Genomic DNA, 20564 nt, shown 5'->3' on the forward strand with positions numbered 1-20564 from the left:
GTTCCCCATAAATACATCTATGTTATTTGCCTCAAGTGTTCCCTGCAGAAGCAAATTCCACATTCCAACCAGAGTAAAAAGATTTCGCCCGAAATCTTTATTGAATGTATTAGTATCTATAGGTATAGCCCCTACTTTTTGATTACCACAAAAGTGGAAGTATCTTCTATATTGTGACAACCTTTGGACCAGAAGCAGTACAGTAGGGAAAAATTTGTAATTTCTGAAATGTCTGTGAAATCTGTAATTGATTTTAAAAAATGTTTGAGAAGGGCTTTTACGAGTTTGCATCAATTGTGAAGGGATCATTTGTGATTTTCTTGGATAAGAAGAAATACTGGTCCTAGGAAGCTAAGGTGGCTCATCAGAAGCTCTACATAAGCAGACAGGTATTTCAAACTGCACTCAGTAAGGGACACACAGAAAGGAGACTATGCCAGAGTGAAGCACAAACAGGGTTTTTAGTTGGGAATTTAGTTCAGGTGGGAATTTGATGCAAAGGGGCAAAGAGGTCCTCCTTTTTCTACTTTTTTTCAGCCTCCAGTATTTGGTGAGTTTTCTTCCTCGTCTCCAAGCTAGTTGAGTGCAACTTTTTATCTTATTTTACCAGTGTAAATTATTAACTAATTGATGAATTAAATAAATAAGTTTGTAGAGAAATGGCAGGGCTGATGGTGCGCAGTGCCTGCAGCATGTGGGAATCTATGCACTGCACTCTCAGATAACCATATCTGCATAAATGCCTGCAGCTTAGGCAACTTTGGCTCAGAGTTGCTGAGCTGGAGTTCGAGTTGCAGACATTGAGGGACATCAAGAAGGGAGAGTGTTACCTAGACACATTGTTCCATGACTATACCAAACCTTTTTATAATCTTAAAAATCTTCATCAGGTCACACCCCAGTCACCTCTTTTTTCAATCTGTCCTGACTGTTGCACCCTTCTGGGATCAGTATCAAAATCCCATCCATTATGCAAATTTTGGGCTGATACTGAGTTTCCACTGTCTCGCCTTGGTGGTGAATAGTGGAAATTGGAGGGTGCTGCTCATTTTAAAATGGATAGATAATTCATTTCCCAAGCATAGACAAGTTAGCAGACATGAGTCCTCGCTGTTATTGCTAACTCTGGAGAGCACGAGGGATTTTCCATTATATTTATCAGCAAGGGCTAGGCTGTGGTCCCAAATAATCAGCTCTTTTATTTACAATTATTGATAAAGTAACATTAATGAATGGCATTGGGATAAATGGCCTGCAATTGTTCTGTTCAGTTTTGCCTTTTTTCGGAATACGAGTACTAACATCAGTTTAATATCACAAAAATGCACTGATCTAGCTTCTGGCAAGGAATTCTTAATATTCAAAATATAAGAGACACCATGATCCTACCTGCAAGGTTTCTCTGCAAACATAAGCTATCTGTAGTTCCGACAGGGGTCCTGTTACTGGAGAAGCAAAACATTTAACATAGTTCATTAGTTACTTAGTCTATTAGTAATGAGTCTACTTCTGTAGATGTTAAGAAAACGAATATAAGAAAGTCCTCAAAGTACATTCAAGCTAGATCAAATCAAATTTGTACAATTCTATTATTGTAGTAAAGGAACTAAACAATGAACAGTAGAACGAAAATTATTGGATTATGGGGATGAGTAGGTGGGGTGGGGTGGGTGGAGAGGAGAATGAAGAGATGGAAGGAGCGCATGCTACCAGTGAAGGGAAAACAATACCAGGGACTGGAGAGTGTACAAAAAATGGGGATAATTGAGTGAGAATACGAACACAACTGCATGAAATAAAACAGAAACCCAGAGACAAAGGAAGAGGGAGACAAAGGTGTTGAATCAATAAAACAGAAAACGAGCAGAGGGTAGACCAGAAGGTAGGGGAGGGGTCTAGGGAATCAAGTGCAAACAGAGTGAAGACTCCTGATATTGCTGCAGAGGCCTTTAAGTAGCAGATTATCAATACATAAAGTAAACTAAGTTATACAAAAATAAAACTTTTATTCTGCAGACATGCCACAGCACTGATAGCTCTTATCAATTCAGTGGCAGAGACATCAAAACTAGCTGAAACAAAAAGAATGGAAAATAAATCACTAAATGTCCAAGGAAAGCTATTGCGTGAACTTCAGTGACATTAAAAGGACAGGCTTGTATTTATTTGGCGCCTGAATACAACTCCATGCTTGTCAAATAATCTCAGTGATTCTTTAACATTGGCAATTTAACACCAACAAGACATCAGTTTAATGCATATCTGAAAGGCAGCAGACTAGAAAATTCAGGTTTTGAGGCAGCAATCAGTGCGCCTAAATAGCGAGTTCTGAGGCACACCCAACATTAAGCTGCAGGTGGCAGTGGAATGAAAGATCGAGCTGTCATCAATGGTTCCCAGGTAAGTGGCTCAAAGGCGCCTGGAAGGATGACCGAGCTGACAGGAGGTCCAATTGCTTCAGAGGTAATTGGTCCTGTGATGGGGGAAGGAAGTGGTGGACAAATGACGATGAGAATTCAAGCAACATACCATGGTACATATCCTGAAGTGATCCACCTCCACAGTATTCCATACAGATCCATAACTTCTCACGGCTAAAAAATATAAAATAGCTTTTAGAAAACGTTTAAAGCTCAAGTTATGCATTGGAAAATAGAAATTCATTTTATTGTTCACAAATGGCTGTACTGATTAGTAGAGGTCAGAGAAAGAAAATCTAAAACCACTGCTGCACTTTAAGAAAAATCATTAAAAAATAGTTCATTAAATGTTATCTCAATCAAAGAAGTGGAAAAATCTATACAACTCATAAGGATCTATAGCAGTGTTTATGAAAGAAAAGCAATCCATACAGTGAAATGTTTTCCAAAGCAAAAAAATACAATCACTAGTTACAAAAATCCACCCTTGGGGTCCACGGAGTGTGGATGACGATTGAGTAAATAATTTTAATAAGGTCATTCTCAGATACCACACACCATAAATCACACTAAGAAAAATTATTTTTTGAAGCTATTGTATGACAGAGAATTTCTTATCTTACTGTAGCTCTTGAACAGCATTTTTAGAATACTTGCGACAACATAAGAAATAGGGCAGAAATAGGTCATTCGGCTCTTCGAGCCTACTCTGCCACTCAATACAATCATGACTGGTCTTTTACCTCAAATTTACCGTCCCACATTATCTCCATAGCCCTTAATTCCAAAAATCTATCAATCTCTGTCTTGAATATGTTCAACAATTGAACATGAAAAGCCTTCTTGGGTATAGAATTCCAAACATCCACAACCCTTTAAGTAAAGAAATTCCTTCTCATCTCAATCCTTAAATAGCCAACTCCTTATTTGAAACTGTGGCACCCCCCCTCCCCCTCTCCCTCCATCGTGCCTAATTTTCACCCCTTCCATGACCTCTACCATCTCCCACTTCTACCAATGTTTCGTCAGCCTCCTCTTCCTTAGTAAACACCCATACAAATATACATACAAACTTAGCACCCACAGACCTCTGGGGTAAAAAAATGCTACAAAAATTCACAACCTTTTGAGTGAAGAAATTACTCAAAGTTCTAAACAACCAACCGTTATTCTGAGTCTGTGACCCCTTAATCCAGACTCCTTAGCTAGGAGAAAACATTCTCCCAGCATCTACCCTATCCTCACTAGGAATTTTATATGTTTCAATTACATTATCTCTCTTTTTCCTTAATTCTATGGAATGTAGGCTTAGTTTACTCAATCGCTTCTCAGAATAATTCCCTCAACTCAGAAATCAGTCCAATGAGCCCTTGTTGCACTCCCTCTGGGGCAAGTACATCCTTCCTTAGACAAGACCAACAAAACTGTACAGAGTACTCCAGGTACGGTGTCATCAAGGCTCTATACATACATACGAACATAAGAATGAGGGGGAGTAGGCTACTCGGCCCCTCAAGCCTGCTCCACCATTCAATAAGATCATGGCTGATCTGATTATAACCTCAACTCCACATTCCTGCCTAGCCCCAACATGCAAGGGAATGAAAGGTTATCAACACTCTTTCTAGCTCTGTCTTAAAAATATTCAAAGACGCTGCTTCCACCGCCTTTGAAAGGAAGAGAGTTTCAAAGACTCATGATCCTCAGGGAAAAAATTTCTCCTCATCTCTGTCTTAAATGAGTGATGCCTATTTTTAGACAGACAGTGACTTCTAGTTCTAGATTCTCCCATAACAGGAAACATCCTCTCCACATCCACCCTTAGGATCTTAAAGGTTTCAATCATCACCTCTTATTCTTCTATACTCCAGTGGATACAAGCCTAGCCTATCTAACCTTTCATCATAAGACAACCTAGCCATTTCATTAGTCTAGTAAACCTTCTCTGAACTGCTTCTAACGCATTTACATCCTTCCTTAAATAAGGAGACCAATACTGTACAAAGTACTCCAGATGTGGTCTCACCAGTGCCCTGTACAGTGAAGTACAACCTCCCTACTTTTGTATTCAATTCCCCTCACAATAAACGATAACATTCTTATTAATTTTCCTAATTACTTGCTGTACCTGCATACTGACCCTTTGCAATTCATGCACGAGGACACCTAGATCATTCCGAATCCGAGCTCTGCAATCTCTCACCATTTAGACAATACGCTTTTTATTCTTCCTGCCACAATGGATAATTTCACATTTTCCCACATTATACTCCATTTGCCAGATCTTTGCCCACCCATTTAACCAATTTAAGTCCTTTTGTAGCCTCCTCATGCCCTCTTCACAACTTACTTTTCTACCTATCCTTGTGCCATCAGCAAGCTTAGCAAAGATACCTTCGGTCCCTTCATCAAAGTCATTTATATAAATCACAAAAAAGTTGAGGCCCAACACTGATCCCTGTGGCACACCACTCATTAATTACATCCTGCCAACCAGACAAAAACCCATTTATGCCAACTGTTCCCTCTTATCTAGCTAATCTTCTATCTATGCCAATATGTCACCCCCTATAGCATGAGCTTCTATTTTCCACAATAACCTTTGAAGTGGCACCTTATCAAATGCCTTCTAGAAATCAAAGTACAGTGCATCCACCGGTTCCTCTTTATCCAAAGCATGTGACTCCTCCATAGAGCTCCAATAATTTGGTTAAACACAATTTCCTTTTCACAAAACCATGTTGACTCTGCCTGAGTGCCTTGAATTTTTCTAACTGCCCTGCCATAACATCTTTAATAATAACTTTAACATTTTTCCTAAGCTAACTGACCTGTAGTTTCCTGTTTACTGTCTCTCTCCCTTTTTGAATAAAGGAATTACATTTGCCATTTTCCAATCTAATAGAACCTTCCCCAAATCCAGGGAATTTTGGAAAATTAAAACCAATGCATCAACTATCTCACTAGCCACTTCTTTTAAGAACTAGGATGAAGTCCATCAGGGTCCAGGGATTTGTCAGCCTGCAGCTCCAACAACTGGCTCAATGCCACTTTCCTGGTGATTATAATTCCTCCCTCCCATTTCAAGATTTACAGCTACTTCTGGGATGTTACTATCATCTATAGTGAGACTGATGCAAAATACCTGTTCAATTTTTCTGTCATCTTATTTTCTATTATTAATTCCTCAGGCTTACTTACTATTGGACCAATGCTCAGTTTGTTAACTCTTCTTATTTGAATATCTATAGAAACTCTTACTATCAGTCTTTATATTTCTAGCTAGCTTTCTCTTGTACCCTATTTTTTCCCTCATTAATCTTGTCATTCTTTGCTGTTCTTTATATTCTGTCTAATGTTCGAACCTGTCACCTGTCCTTGCACAATTATATGCTTTATCTTTAAGTTTGATACTGTCTTTAACTTTTTTAGTTGACCACGGATGGTGGGTCCTCCCTTTGGGATTTTTCTTTCTCTATATAATTGCAGTAAAGCTTCTTCACTTTTGGACTTTAATCCCTTTCCAATAAAGGCTAACAGACTACTTGCTTCCCCAATTGTCTGCTATGCCTGAATGTTAACTTTGTGATTCATGCACAAGGACACCCAGGTTCCTTTGGATACCAAAATTTCCCAGTCTCTCACCATTTAAAAAACACACTTTCTATTTTTCCAACAAAGAGGATAATTTCACATTTCCCTCACGTTATATTCCAACTGACACCTTCCTACCCACTCAGCCTGTCTTTAACCCCTCGCAACCTTTGTGTCCTTCTCACAGCTGACTTTCCCACCTTTGCACCGTCAGCAAACTTGGATGCATTACAGTCAATCCCCTCATCTATCATTGAAATAGGCTGTAAACAGCTCAGATCCAAGCACTGATTCTTGCAGTGTCCCACTAGTTACAGCCCATCATCCCGACCCATTTATTCCTACTCTTTTCTGTTCATTAGCCAATCCTCATTTCATGATAATATATGACCCACAATTCCAATGAGACCTAATTTGGTATATTAACCTCATGTGGTAGTGTATTGAATGCTTTCTGAAAATCCAAATATAATACATCCACAGGTTTCCCCTTATCCAACCGGCTAGCTACAACCTCAACGAAACAATGTTTTGTCAAACGATTGCTCTTTCATAAATATGTACATGGGTACTTTTAACATGTTTTGACTTCAATACCATGATCAGAGAATTAAGTTGGTAATCATGCCCACTAGTGGAAAGTTTCCAACATACTAATTTCTAAAAACAAATCCAGTGTCTCAAGTTACTTATAAAGGTCCAGATAAAATCTATGAAGTCAAGCTCAATGAGGTCAGTCTTTGTTCATTGTATGAGGATAGAATGTCCACTTCTTCTAATTAGCCTTTTCTCTTCTTGCCAAACTTGTCCTCCTCCTCCTGAAATTGGACTCCTTGCTTGGTACGGCATTCGACAAAAGGAAAGTTGGCATGTTTTCTAACTCTCCATCCATGCACACCCCTTCTCCCAGAGTAGTCATACCCACAACTTGTGTTTATATAACATCTTTAACATAGTAAGGTGTCCCAAGGTGCTTCACAGGAGCAATAATCAAGCATAATTCAACAGCACGCCTTATAAAGAGATATTTAATATAGATGGCCAAAAATAGTTTTGAGGTAGAGGGGCAGAAGGTTTAAGGGAGAGAATTCCAGAGCCTAGAGCCTTGGAAGCTGAAGGCACAGCAGCCAATTGTGAAGCCAAGAAAACCAGAGATGTGCAACAGGCCAAAAATTGATTTTTAAAAAAATTATTTCATGGGGTGTTGGCATCAGTGATAAAGCCAGCATTTGTGGCCACCGCTAATTGCCCTCAAGGTAGTGGTGGTAAGCCACCTTCTTGAACTGCTGCAATCCATCTGATGGAGGTACTACTAGTGCCATTAGGAAGGTGTTCCAGGGTTTTGATCCAGTGACACTGATGGAATGGTGGTATACTTCCAAGTCAGAATATTGTGTAGCCTGAAGGGTGGCTTGCAGGTAGTGGATAAGCATAGATGGCTAAGGAGGTTGCAGTCAGGAAGCTGTGGGGTCATGGAGGGATTTGAAAACAAGAACGAGTATTTCAAAATTAAGATGCTGCCGGACCAGGGGCCAATACAGATCGGTGAGTACAGGGGTGATGAGTGAATGGGACATGGTGCAACTTAGGATATGAACAGCAGAGTTATGAATCTCAAGTCTAGACGGTGCAAGATGAGACAACAGTTAGGAAAGCGAGTCTAGAGGTTACAAAGGCATGTATAAGGGTTTTAGTAGATGAATGCCTAGGCAGAGGCAGAGGGGGACAATATTATGGAGGTGGAAATAGGTAGTCTTGGTAATAGAGAGCTGGTGATACAACCAAGCCCAATCCTATTTTCACCAGGCATCCATATGTGCACACTTTCAGCAAATGTCCTTTGAGCTTAAAGAAACTGAAAATCTATCCAATTCTTCAGCTCCACCTCTGAATCATAATATCCCGATACTGAAATTAACCAGAAGGTCCAAGAGGAAATCATTGAAGGTTTAAAAAAAAGGAAAAGTTTGAAACTTAGACAAGTTAGTGGTCAAGCATAAACACAGCTCAACTTCACCCACTCTCACAGGAAATAGTGGGGGTGGGGGGAGTTTAGACAGGAAGTCACTCAAAATTGGTGAAAATCCAAAAGCAGAACACTGAAGCCAGATGACAACTTTGACAAATGTTTCATTATGATCCTTTAAAGGTTGTTCAATTTTTGAGGTATAGAGGCATTTTAAGAAAGTACAGCGAACCATTATAAGTTTTTCCAAAGAATACTAAATTCTTCTGAAAGGGTAGGGTTGCTCAAAGATTATGCCATACATTAACAGACAAATAAGCAAGCATAATTGAGCTTTAGTACTTAACTTTTCACTAGATCTCCCTTATTTACATGGAAACAGTTGGCAATATTTATGCAATGAAACTGTACAACAATTCCTGTTTTTAATGTGCCATTAACACAACAAACATGGTATTGTTGGATCTTTTTCTGGCAGCCCTTGTTCCCCTCTCTCTCGACTTGTCAAGTGAAAGGAAAAAAAAGACAACTGGGGATTGAATTAATTATTTTTGTTACAGAAAGTTTGGAATTTGTGAATGTGTGTGGTGTGTGACTGGCAAAAGTCATTTTATTTGCTGTCTGCCCCAAAGGTGACAATTACTGACAGTGCAGGATTCAGCTGTGAACTTTCCTAGTAAGCTTTAAGCAAATAATGAGAAAGCTTTTTGTCCCTCTCAGATTCATTGAAGTCTATAGCACAATTAGAGCATATTTGTACGTGTGAAAAAGATATTTCCCAAGACTCGTTCCTCTGCCCTGTCCCCTTAATCACTTCCCTATGACAATACACCATGTTCAAAATCTGGAGCAAGCTCAGGCAAAGATATTTATCTTGAAAGGGTGCCATTAATTGAACTAAAAAAAATCTGAGGAAGAACCATTCCCTTCCTTTTATTTTAAGGATTTTCACTTCCAGACGTGCAAAAATCAGAGACAGGAAAAGAACCATCTTACTGCAACCCTAAATTGTGTTGTTTAGGGAGAATGTACTTCACTGCAAAAACTACCTAGCAGAGAACTGCATAAAATGAATATAATGTAGCAGTACTTTCTAGATTAAAGTTGCAGTTTGTGATCAGGATTTTACCTTTATGATTTAAATGAGCACAGAAAATGACAAGCCCTACACGAAACAAGATGTACACATCATCCCCCTAACACTTATTGCAGTCAATGGCCAACGTAACAGAGAAATATTTAATCAATTTCAAATATAATTCTGCTTATACGCAGTTACATTATGAATGACATGGACTGGACAAACACTCAAAACCTAGTGTTCTGTTCTGATAGCCTGGATAATTTCAGCTGGATAATTTCTAGCAATACCCCTTCAGGCATTTGATTGCTATAAACATGCATTGGGGCTCAAAAAACCATGGTATGCCTCATCTCAGAGTGTGTGAACTCCATATGGGCAAATAGATCTCCATAATGGAAATTCTACCTGTGTGCATTTCTCAATGGATTAACTTGGAGACTTTTTAAGCGTGACTATCAGTTTCTATGCATTTTCCTCAGCCGAATTTTACAAATTCCATGGCAACATACCCATCAAATATTTAAATGTTTCAGTTGTAAACATTACTTTACTGACTGCCTACAATACGTGCCATTTTCCCACCTGTGGAGAGTTGGAGGTACTTGGGCATGGATTCTCAGAGTCTAATCAATATTCTTGAGGGGAAAATTTCCTTCCTTTGATTCATTCTTGAAAAAAAATTAATTTCTGAGAACAATACATTGTTATAACAGTCTACTTGTATTTATTTAGAACTGAAAAAAACCAAACATAAATGGGATGATTATTGTTCTCCCAATTATACAATCTTATTTTAAATAATCTCAAAAACAAATTTTGTGGTCTTTTAACTTTGATTATGAATCTAATATAACCATGCTTTTATTCATAAAATTTGCAGCTAAGGTGCAATGCAGATTCTCATTTACAGTGCAATGCAGATTCTCATTTACAGTGCATTGTTTAGCTAATTGTAACGCAAAACATAATTACAGGATATTGCTGAGCCATTGGAGATGAAAAAAGATGAAAAAAAGCAGGGTATAACTTAAATGGAGAACGGCTGCATAATTCTGAGGTGCAGAGGGATCTAGGTGTTCTAGTACATGAGTCACAAAAAGTTTGTATGCAGGTACAGCAAGTAATTAAAGGAGGTTAATGGAATGCTTTCCTTTATTACAAGAGGGATTGAACAAAAAAAGTAAGGATGTCATGCTTCAGTTATACATGGCATTGGTGAGACAGCACCTCAAATAGTGTGTGCAGTTTTGATCTCCTTATTTAAGGAAGAATATAAATGCATTGGAGGCGGTTCAAAGGAGGTTTACTAGATTGACACTAGGAATGATTGGGCTGTCTAATGAGGAAAAGTTGGACAGGCTGGGCTTGTTTCCACTGGAGTTTAGAAGAGTGATGGGTGACTTGATTGAAGTATACAAGATTCTGAGTGGCCTTGACATGGTAGACGTCAAAAAGATGCTCCTTCTTGTGGATGAATCCAGAACTAGGGGGCACTGTTTTAAAATTAGGGGTTGTCCTTTTAGGACAGATAAGGAGAAATTTTTTCTCTGAGGGTTATGCAACTTTGGAACTCTGCCTCAGAAGGTGGCGGAGGCGGCGCCATTGAATATTTTTAAGGCAGAAGCAGACAGATTCTTGTTAGGCAAGGGAATCAAAGGTTATTGGGGTTAGGTGGATGGGAATGTGGAAATTGAAACACGAGATGATCAGCCATGATCTTATTCAGCAGCAAAGTTAAATCTAACCACAGTCAAGTATCTTGCAGACTGTTCAAGAACCAATTATACAAATAAAAAGGAAAGGGTTTTAAAAGGTAAAGTTTGTCACTATACTTCATGTACAGGCAAAATTTGCAAAGTATTTTAAATATTGCTGGTGCATTTAATCAAATGTTCAAAAACAGTTGCATTAAGAATTGTTTTTCAATATAATTGCTGACCATTTTAAATATTAAATTTTGTGCAAGGCACAACACGTGCAAGAATCAATCTAGAGCAGATAATGATGTCATTCCCACTGTTAAATCCTTGACAAACCACTCAGAATTGGAGAACAAAAGAAAAACAAAGATTATATATAAATAATATATATATTTTATATATATTTTGGTTACATTAATGATTTTGCAGGTCAATTCCTTTTGAATACGTTCCACGTTTCTATGCCCTCTAAATATAGGGTTGCAATTCAAGCCTAGGGAATATATGATCTGGATTTTATGAATATTTTCATGGTTAATATAGTATATTGGTAATTTTGCACGTTGCTACATCATGCATCGCTGTGCACCTTCTTACTGAATTAGCACTATTAAATTAGTAGAAAAAACTTTAAAATTGCCATTTTATTTGCAAAAATTATTTCTCCCTATAGACTACACATTAGGGACTGAGTTTACAGAAAATAAGGCCATGAAATGTATGAGCTAAGCAGTCAACATCCATTTGTTTATTTGTGGTAAACTCTTGGTTAATCACATTTATGACCTAACAATTCACTGATGCCTTGAAGTATTGACTGGCTATGTCAAATTTGGTCCATAGTGAGTTTCCGTCAGCTGCCTTGAGAAGAGGAGAAAGTGAGCGCATGCAAAATGATTTTCAACCAGAGGTAACCAAAAGGGAAGAAAAGAATACCTTGACATTGAATCATTTGCCCACCCCTACAGGTAGTAGAATGGTACCTTAGAAATGAAAGAATTTAAAGAACATAAAGGTGCAAATATTTGACAAAAAAAAATTGGGATGAACAGGGCAGGAAAAAGTGAATGATTTTCAGACTTGGTATATTATTTGTGCTACAGTAAGTATTTTCACTCAAAGTTGTTAGATTTGCTGTTTATTTTCAAATTGCTTTTTCTATTTTTATTTCTTTGTCCTTCACAATTTTGTTTTCTTTTTGGAGATACTTTGCATATTTAATTTCTCTTTATTTCCTTTTTTTTAATTTTACAATGGTAAAGTCCCTACCAGATAATAATTCAAAAAGAATCCCAAAGAATCCATGCAACCCCACGTCCATGAAATTAGTTCCAATAGTTTTCTTGGGGCCCATACATAACAAAGATATGGTAGCACTGTATGAGAGACTTTGGAACAGTGAAATACCAATCAAGGCCAGCTTGGTCTTCCACTTTAAAGCCTGAAGCTGCATTGTTGCTCCTAAATGAACTCGGCTGGATGAAGCGTATTCATTTGAAGGGAGTGCTGTGCGTTGAATGGAATTATTCTTGGCTGGTTTAATAATAGCACATGAAAACTTTCCATTGCTTAAGAAACATGCAGAATTTAACTGGCTGATGGATTTCAGTATTCAGTAGCCCCGAACTAAAACTTGTAACAACTTTACTTGGTTAAGTAAAACATATATAATGAAAACTCCTTTAAAATATAAAATGTACATTTCCAATTTTCACCTTAGATAGCTTCCAAAGTAGGCCACAATGTTGGCATGCTTACACTCCTTTACCATATAGATTTCTTGCTGTATAATGGAAAAGTCATCTCCTGTAAACAAGAAAAATGACGTTATAGTACCTCTGTATATACTTGCATTAACTCAAACATATTCAAAGTCACAAATAACATATTAGGCGACTGTGACCACAGTAAACAATCCCTCATTATTCTCAACCCATCCACAGTTTTTGACAAGGTTGCCCCCACACCATTTTCAGCCGATGACATTCATCTGATGACATTCATCTGATCATAATCACGTTATTATTTATGAGAGTTTGCCGTATTTCCTACGGTGACTACGCTTCAAAAGGACTTGATTGGTTGGAAAGTACTTTGTAACATCTGGTGGCTACAAAAGCTGCTACATATTAAGTTTTTTTCATTTTAATATATCTTCATGCGCAATATTGAATTGCTGTACATCACCATATTAAAAATTAGAACTGATTTGCCACACTGATTTTCAATTGTTATAATTTTTTATCACAATTATGTAAGTTAGTTCGCTTATTTTTATAAGCAATGTGTCACATTTGCTATACATATTTCCACCCTACAGGTGTCACTATCCCTCCATTTATTGTACAAGCCTTAAATCGTGAACAGCCCTTTCCTCAATCAGCTCACTATAAAATGTGAATGCAGTGTCACCCCTCCTATTCAATAAAGGCAAAACACTAATTGTGGATTAATGTTTAATTATAGTTAATAAAAAGTTTCCCATCATAAAAAAATGATTTCCTCATACCCAAAGGTGAGAATAAACAAAGATAAACAAAGCGGTGATAAAATTGCTAAAATTACTGCAAAATTAGTACTGGGCTTTATGCTCCTCATTCCTTCACTCAAAAAAAATTGTTTTGCCCTAACTGTGGACCTGTGCCATGCTGGCAGAGAGAATTAGGTGACCCCACACTCCCACAATATAGAAGAAATAAACAGAATAGCTGAGTGCTTTCTGGGCCAGCCCAAACAAACATTCCCTAGGCAAATAAATGTGAACGACTGGGCTTCTTTCTCTACCCTTTGTAACTTCCAATAGGAGATAATCTGCACTTACATTACTTGAGAGAATTTAGGAATTTTGAGATCTATGCACATGAACCCCCAGGTAGCTGTGTTCTTGCACACTCTTTAGAACTGCCATTAAGTAAATAGTGCCTTCCCTAAACCTTATGCCAACATGCATCATCTCTCACTCCTCTGTATTAAATGCCATCTGTTATTTGTCTACCCATCTTGCCAGCCAATTACGTCCTGTTGCAGTCAATGTTATCATCCTTCCTGTTTGCCAAGTTTGATATCATGGGCAAATTTTGAAATTTTAATCTGTATCCCAACATCCAAGTCATAAAAGTAGTGGTCCTAGCACTGACCCTTGGGAAACACTACTGTCTACTATTCTCCAGGCTGAGAAACAACCATTTACGACAACCTGCTGTTTTGTATCCTTAAGCCATTTTTCCCCAAGCTGATAGTGACCCAATTATTTCATGAACTTCAATTTTGTTAACCAGCCTTTTGTGTGTTATTTCATCAACACCTTCTTAAAATCCGCTGCATCCCCTTCAACCCTCTAAGTTACTTCATCAAAAATTCAATTAAATTAGTCAAACACAATTTACCTTTTATAAAAGCTGTGCTGGCTTTCAATCAATTCATCCTCTCCAAGTGCTTGTTTTTTTTCCCCCTCTGATTATTGTTTCTAAAACCTTACCCCACCACTGATATTAAACGGATTGGCTTATAGTTATTAGGAATGTCCTTTCACCCTTTGAATAAGGGTGTCATATATGCCGCACTCCAATCCTCTGGCACCTCCCCAGTATCTAGGGAAGATCAGAAGTTTATGAAATCCTTTCCATCATCTCCATGCCCACTTCCATTATGATCCGGAGATGTAAACCATCCAGACCTTATCCACTCAAAGCACAGCCAGGCTTTCCAGGATATGCTGCCTACCAATTTTCACCTCATCTATTACCTCTACCATCTCCACTTCTATCGATTTTTGTCAGCATGCACTTCCTTAGTAAACATCAATACAAAGTACTCAAAAGTATTCTAGTCTTGCCCTGTCTCTGTAAGCATCTTTAACCTTCTTTGTCCCCAAAAGGCCCCACCCCACCTCTTATTACCCACTTAGTATTTACATGCAGAAGAATATTTTTAGGTTTCCTTTTATGTTGATTCCCATTCTAGTCTCATTATCTCTTTGCCAGCCTTCCCTGCATTATTCAGCTCAAATTGCTGCCCTCTCTTTTCCTAACCTTGAAGGAGAAAGCATGCATTACAACCACCTTACTGTACAAATTTACCATAATCACATATTTATTGAATTTGACATTTTTAAAAAAAAAAACAGCTTTGGATTACTTGTGATGAAAGTGTCCCTAAAGTTAATGTCAAGTCCTGAAATTAAGGAAACAGCTTGCAGAATACTTCCACATGAACTATTGCCAAGTGAAACTAGGGGAGCATTTTTGCATTAAAGTATTATACTATAACTTGATTTGCATTGTTTTAGTTTCCTTCCCAAACAGAATCCTAATAACCCCATTGTTCCAACAAGTGCAAAATGCAACTCTTTTATGACAATCATTTCGAAAATTAAATTTGGTATTAAGCTCCTTTGTAAGTTGTCAGTCTAAAGCCTGCTCCCAAGGAATAAGCAGAAAAAAAGCATATGGGCCTTCCATACAGAATGACAAGATCAAAATAAATCTCTACTGCACTTAAGATGGTCTAATAAATTGATATATTTGCCTGTAGTATACTCTGTAGGTATTTCCTTCACACAAACTGTGAATCTTAAAAGAGGCTTGGTACCCCAGTGAAGTTGTTCTCATATTTTCACACTCTTACCTTAGGGAATGAATATTGTATTAGAAAGAGTTGCAGGTTCATTAACAGCTTGACAGGCCAAGACCTTAATGCTTCTTTCACAGCCGTAACCATCTTTAAACCAGCTCTTAGGATTGTAGCCCTATATGGCAGGAAGATTGTATAGGTTGTGAGATACCATAAAATGATGGGGCAGACAGAAAGACTGGATACTAATCCAGAGCCTAGTCTCATCAGGTTTTTATGGAATAGAGTTCAATCCAGTACCTTATGACTCCAATGCAGGAGTGCTACCATTAAGCCAAAGACTTGCTCACCCTAGTGATGCAGGAGGATTATTGGTGAAGATAGCTTCTAATAAATTTTAGATGGCTGTAGAAGAACATGAACCAGATCAGAATTTTGGGAAATTGTGGTTACCAAGGGCAATTTGCATACTAATCCTATAGGTTATGTAGTTGTGGTCTTCAACAGATGGTAGTTTGCAAACAAAACATTCACAGCCCTCAATAACATGCCACTATATTAAAACATGTAAAACTGGTTTTACAGGTACACTCATGTTGTGGTGGCAGTGAAAGATAACATGCATTGCTCCTTCAATTTGTTGCATTAAGATCATTATTTCACTTTGAACTGCTGAAATCAAATTTTGACTGAAGGTTCAATAGTGCATGCATAATTCAAAGACCTTCTCCTCAAAATCATAAATTTCCTGAAACAGAAAGCCTAAAATTTAACTGCACATGTTATAACTTGTGTTTAAATGGAGTATCCAAAGTTGCAATAAAAGAGGCCTGCCGTTATTTTTCCAGCTGTAAGAATCAGGAATTCTATAATCTCAATTGAGTACGTATTGTAAAGCGCATGGGATGTCCCAATTTAGAATACTAAAATGTAATGGAAAATTTTGTTGCATTTTTTTGGGGTTGGTACAAAAATTCTAGAGGTAGTCTTCCAAACACTAGCTTAGAAAATGCGCATCAGGTATTTACAAAATTGAATAGCTCCAATATCTCAAGTTAGTCTACATAAGATTGAAATAGTAAAACACCTAACAATGTTATTTTATAGTCCCTCCTTGCTCATCCTTCAAGTCAAAGATCATCATGTTCATCATCTGGTATGTTGGTAGGACTCTGCTTGGTATGTAGGTAACTGCTAAGACCAATCTGTGCATGGAAAGTTCTGCTGCAAATAGAACAGGATATCGCAGACAACTGAGTTTTGGATGAGTTTCAGTCTCGGGATTTCCTCTCCTTGTGTTTTTTCTCTGACTCTGTTATGCACTTGCTATTGAAGGAGGCTGCACTGGTTGTTTGATTGCACCAGGTGCGGCAATCTTGGGCGAGCTTCTCCCAAGACTTGAATTCAACATCAAAACTCTGAAGTAAAGCCTTCAGAATATCATTGTAGCACTTTGACCACCATGAGGATGCACCCCAGATTTGAGTTCTACATAGAAGATTTGCTTTGGTAAGCAAGTGTCAGCATTCTGGCTACATGACCAGCCCAACTCAGTTGTGACGGTCTCAATACGGTGTGGAAGCTTGGCATGCCAGCTTGAGTCAGCACCTCAGTTTCTCAATCTATCTTGCCATCTGATCTTCAGAAGCTTCCAAAGGCAGCTTAAAGTGATTGAGCTTCTTAGCATGATGCTAGTACACAGGCCAAGCCTCACATGCATAAAAGCAGGGTGGGCAGGACTATTGCTCTATAGACTTTTAGTTTGGTAGGCAGACTTACTCCTCTTCATTCCCAGACTGATATTCAAAGTTTGCCAAAGGTTACACTTGTTTCGGCAATTCTTGCATGTGTCTTGTCATCAATAGCTCAAGACTCAGTGCTGCCAAGATTGGTGAACGTATCTACTGCTGACAGGTTCTGGTCATGGACTGAAACCTTGAGCTCAAGATTGGACTTAAAATCACCAGAAAAGCCCTAAGCTGTAGCATGCATTGCAGAACAAGTCCATGCTACTTTGCATCGCATGTCAGCTCTGAACGGGCAGCTAGTGCACAGTCAGTCATCGGCAAACAGGGAATCGTGAAGTATGTCTTTGGAGACCTTATCCTTTGCCTGGAGTTGTCTTAAATTGAGCAGCTTCCCATCCTCACAATATCCGGTGATGCCAGGATCACCATTATAGAAGGCATCAGTGAGCATGACAAAGAAAAACATGAAGAGGGCTGCACTAGCATACAGCCCTGATTAACTCCATTAGTGGCCTAGAATGGGTCGGAAGACTCACCATCATCTAGGACACATGTGTGTGCGCGCCATCCTGGAACTGTCAAACCATTGAGGTGAATTTCTCAGGGCAGCCAAATTTTTCCACCACCTTCCAAAGGCAGTCACCGCTGACTGTGTCAAAGACCTTAGTCAGGTCAGCAAAGATGGTGTGAGATCCATGTTCTGTTCTTGGTATTTCTTCTGGAACTGTCTAACTGCAAACACTATCAGTGGTTCATCGGCCTTTTCTGAAACCGCACTGACTCTCCAGCAGCAGATCTTGGTTGAGATGTTGTACTAAACAGTTCAGAAGGATCCTGGCAAAAAATTTTCTGGCAATAGAGTGGAGTGATATTCCTCTAAGATTGTCACAAGATTGGCGAGCTCCTTTCTCCTTGTACAGATGGACAACGGAAGCATCTTTGTATTCTTGCAGAATGATTCCTTGCTCCCGCATAAACTGAAAGTGTTCCATGAACTTCTTGACCAGGCATTGACCTGCAGCCATGTAAACCTCAGCTGTGATTGCATCAAATCCTGAAGCCATACTGCTAGGCAAGAGTCTGATTGTGTTCATTGTTTGTGTTCATTGTTTCTAACAACATGGAAGGGTCAAGACACCATCAATGGCAACCTGTGGCAGCCTGTTGTTTGCTTCTTTATTGATGAATGAAGGCGATTGAGGAGGTGGTTAAAGTGCTCTGCCCTTTCGAGAATTTGGACTTTTTCTATGAGCAGTATTGACCCGTCAGCATTGATGATTGGTGATGAACTAACAGACTGAGGCCTGGGGACAGATCTCAGGCATCTTAAATCCTCTTCCGGTCTTTGTGGTGCACATCTGACTGAAGTTCATCTGCTTTCTGATTCAGCCAAGTGATAGTATGTTCAAAAAGGGGCACTTTTTGGCTTCATACCTTCTCACTTAGTGGGACCGACTAAGGACACAGCTAGCAGCCTGAAACTTGGCATCATTGAAGCATTGAGCACAATCAGGAGCAGAATTGTATATCATCACTTCTTGGTTCAGTGCATCCCTCAGTCTATTACCATCAAACCCAGACATCAATTCTGGTTCAATGAAAAATGTAAAAGGGCATGTCAAAACCAGCAATGAGTACACTATAGTATAAGTCACCAAGCTAGGTGAAACTGTACTGTCCTGAAAGTTTACTGTTAGTTTCTACCTAACATGCCTAATCAAAAAGTTAAATGAAGGTAAACTCCAGAACATCCATCCAACCTCTCATGCATTTTTCATCTATTACCATTTACCTTCTTTGGTGTAGCAGTTCCAATGTTTCAAAAGTTCAGGAATCAAGTTATAAGAAGTATCCAATACCCTCTACCCTCAAATCAGATATTTATCCAACTGATTTAAATATGTTAAGTTGATTCAAAGTCAATTGGTTGTGCTGCAAATCTGTTTGCTACTCACTATGAAGTCTTGTTTGAGGCTTAATTTATATTCCCAAATTCAAGAAACACAAAGTTTGTTAAAAGATTACCTTTATTTCATTCCAGAGGTAACTTAGAGCCCAAGATTTGAATCACAAGGAGGCTGCCATTAATTTTGACTCAATAACCTGATGGAGACTGCTTGGTATTTTACTAACCCATGTGAACTATTTCTCTCAGGTTCAATTCCTAGTATGTGAGCAATTAACTCTCAACCAACTCTGCTGGGCTATGAACAGGGTGATAGAAAAACCTGGGTTTTCTGCTCCTTCCAGTGATTGCTGAAAAAAAGTGTTCACATGTGGATGTTGGGTTAGGCTTAGTGGTGACACACTATCTTCACATGCTATCTTAAGCTCAAAAGTGAAGACTGACCATTTGAAGGAGGCACCAGAAGTCTGTTGCCACCTGTGGAACTGCACCTAGAACAAATGCCTTCTGAGAAGATGGGGAAACGCAAAAGAGGAGAAAACAATAGGAAGACATAAATATGTCAGAAAGAAGAGAAAAAATGGAAACATTGTGCATTCATGCAAAGGTGCCGTTATAGAGCTGCTTTATTTTTGTCTGTGAGAACCTCCCGGTATCGGGCACAGCCATACAAATACAGTGGCTACAAGAGCAGGTCAAATGCTGGGAATTCTGTAGTGAGCAACTCACCTCAACTCCCAAAAGCCTGTCCACCATCTACAAAGCACAAACCAGGAGTGGAACGGAATACACTCCACTTGCCTGAATGAGTGCAGATCCAACAACACTCGAGAAGCTTGACACGATCCAGGGCAAAACAGCCCACTTGTTCAGCACCAATTCACTAACTTGAAACTTCACTCCCTCCACCACTGACGCACAGTGGCAGCAGTGTACCACCTACGAGATGCACTGCAGTAACTGACCAAGGTTCCTTTGACAGCACCTTCCAAATCCATAACCTCTACCATCCAGAAGGACAAGGGCAACAGATGCATTGGAACATGACCACCTGGTTCCCCTCCAAGCCACACCAACCCAACTTGATTCTATAGCATCGTTCTTTCACTGTCGCTAGGGCAAAATCCTGGAATTCCCTTCCAAGATGCAATGTATGTACATGTTTGATACTTGAAACAAAACATCCTGACAGTTACCACTAACCAGAAATTGAACTGGACCAGCCATACAAATTACAGTGGCTACAGGACAGATGCTGGGAATTCTGCAGTGAATAACTCGCCTCCCGAGTCCCCAAAGCCTACAGCGCCACTCCTTCACTGTCACTAGGTTAAAACCCTGGGAGTCCCTTCCTAACAGCACTGTGGATGTACCTACACCACATAGACTGCAGCAGTTCAAAAAAAAAGTGGATTACCACCACCACCTCAAGGGCAATTAGGGATGGACAACAAATAATGGCCTAGCCAGCGACACCCACATTTCATGAACAAATAATTTTAAAAACACCTTTGATGTGTCTCCCACTGTGTAATCAGAACTGTGGAGATAAAGCACCAAGGAATCCGTTACAT

The 20564-nt window shown here is 38.9% G+C and overlaps 1 protein-coding gene across 6 annotated transcripts in view; it reads right to left on the reverse strand.

Annotated features, from left to right (window-relative positions):
* The window catches only part of map4k5 (mitogen-activated protein kinase kinase kinase kinase 5), a 148813-nt gene that overhangs the window by 89618 nt on the left and 38631 nt on the right, over window positions 1–20564 (reverse strand). For 5 of the 6 annotated variants that reach the window (XM_078562542.1, XM_078562540.1, XM_078562546.1 and 2 more), the window contains 3 exons: window positions 12480–12570; window positions 2530–2594; window positions 1390–1445 (listed from right to left, as the gene is read on the reverse strand). In XM_078562542.1, the coding sequence (XP_078418668.1) occupies window positions 1390–1445; window positions 2530–2594; window positions 12480–12570 (212 nt within the window). Of the gene's footprint in view, window positions 1–1389; window positions 1446–2529; window positions 2595–12479; window positions 12571–15390; window positions 15512–20564 lie in introns of all 6 variants that reach the window. The other variant, XM_078562544.1, reaches the window with a different exon arrangement.

The sequence above is a fragment of the Cetorhinus maximus genome, chromosome 18 (assembly GCF_964194155.1).
Source record: "Cetorhinus maximus chromosome 18, sCetMax3.hap1.1, whole genome shotgun sequence".
Taxonomy (NCBI): domain Eukaryota; kingdom Metazoa; phylum Chordata; class Chondrichthyes; order Lamniformes; family Cetorhinidae; genus Cetorhinus; species Cetorhinus maximus.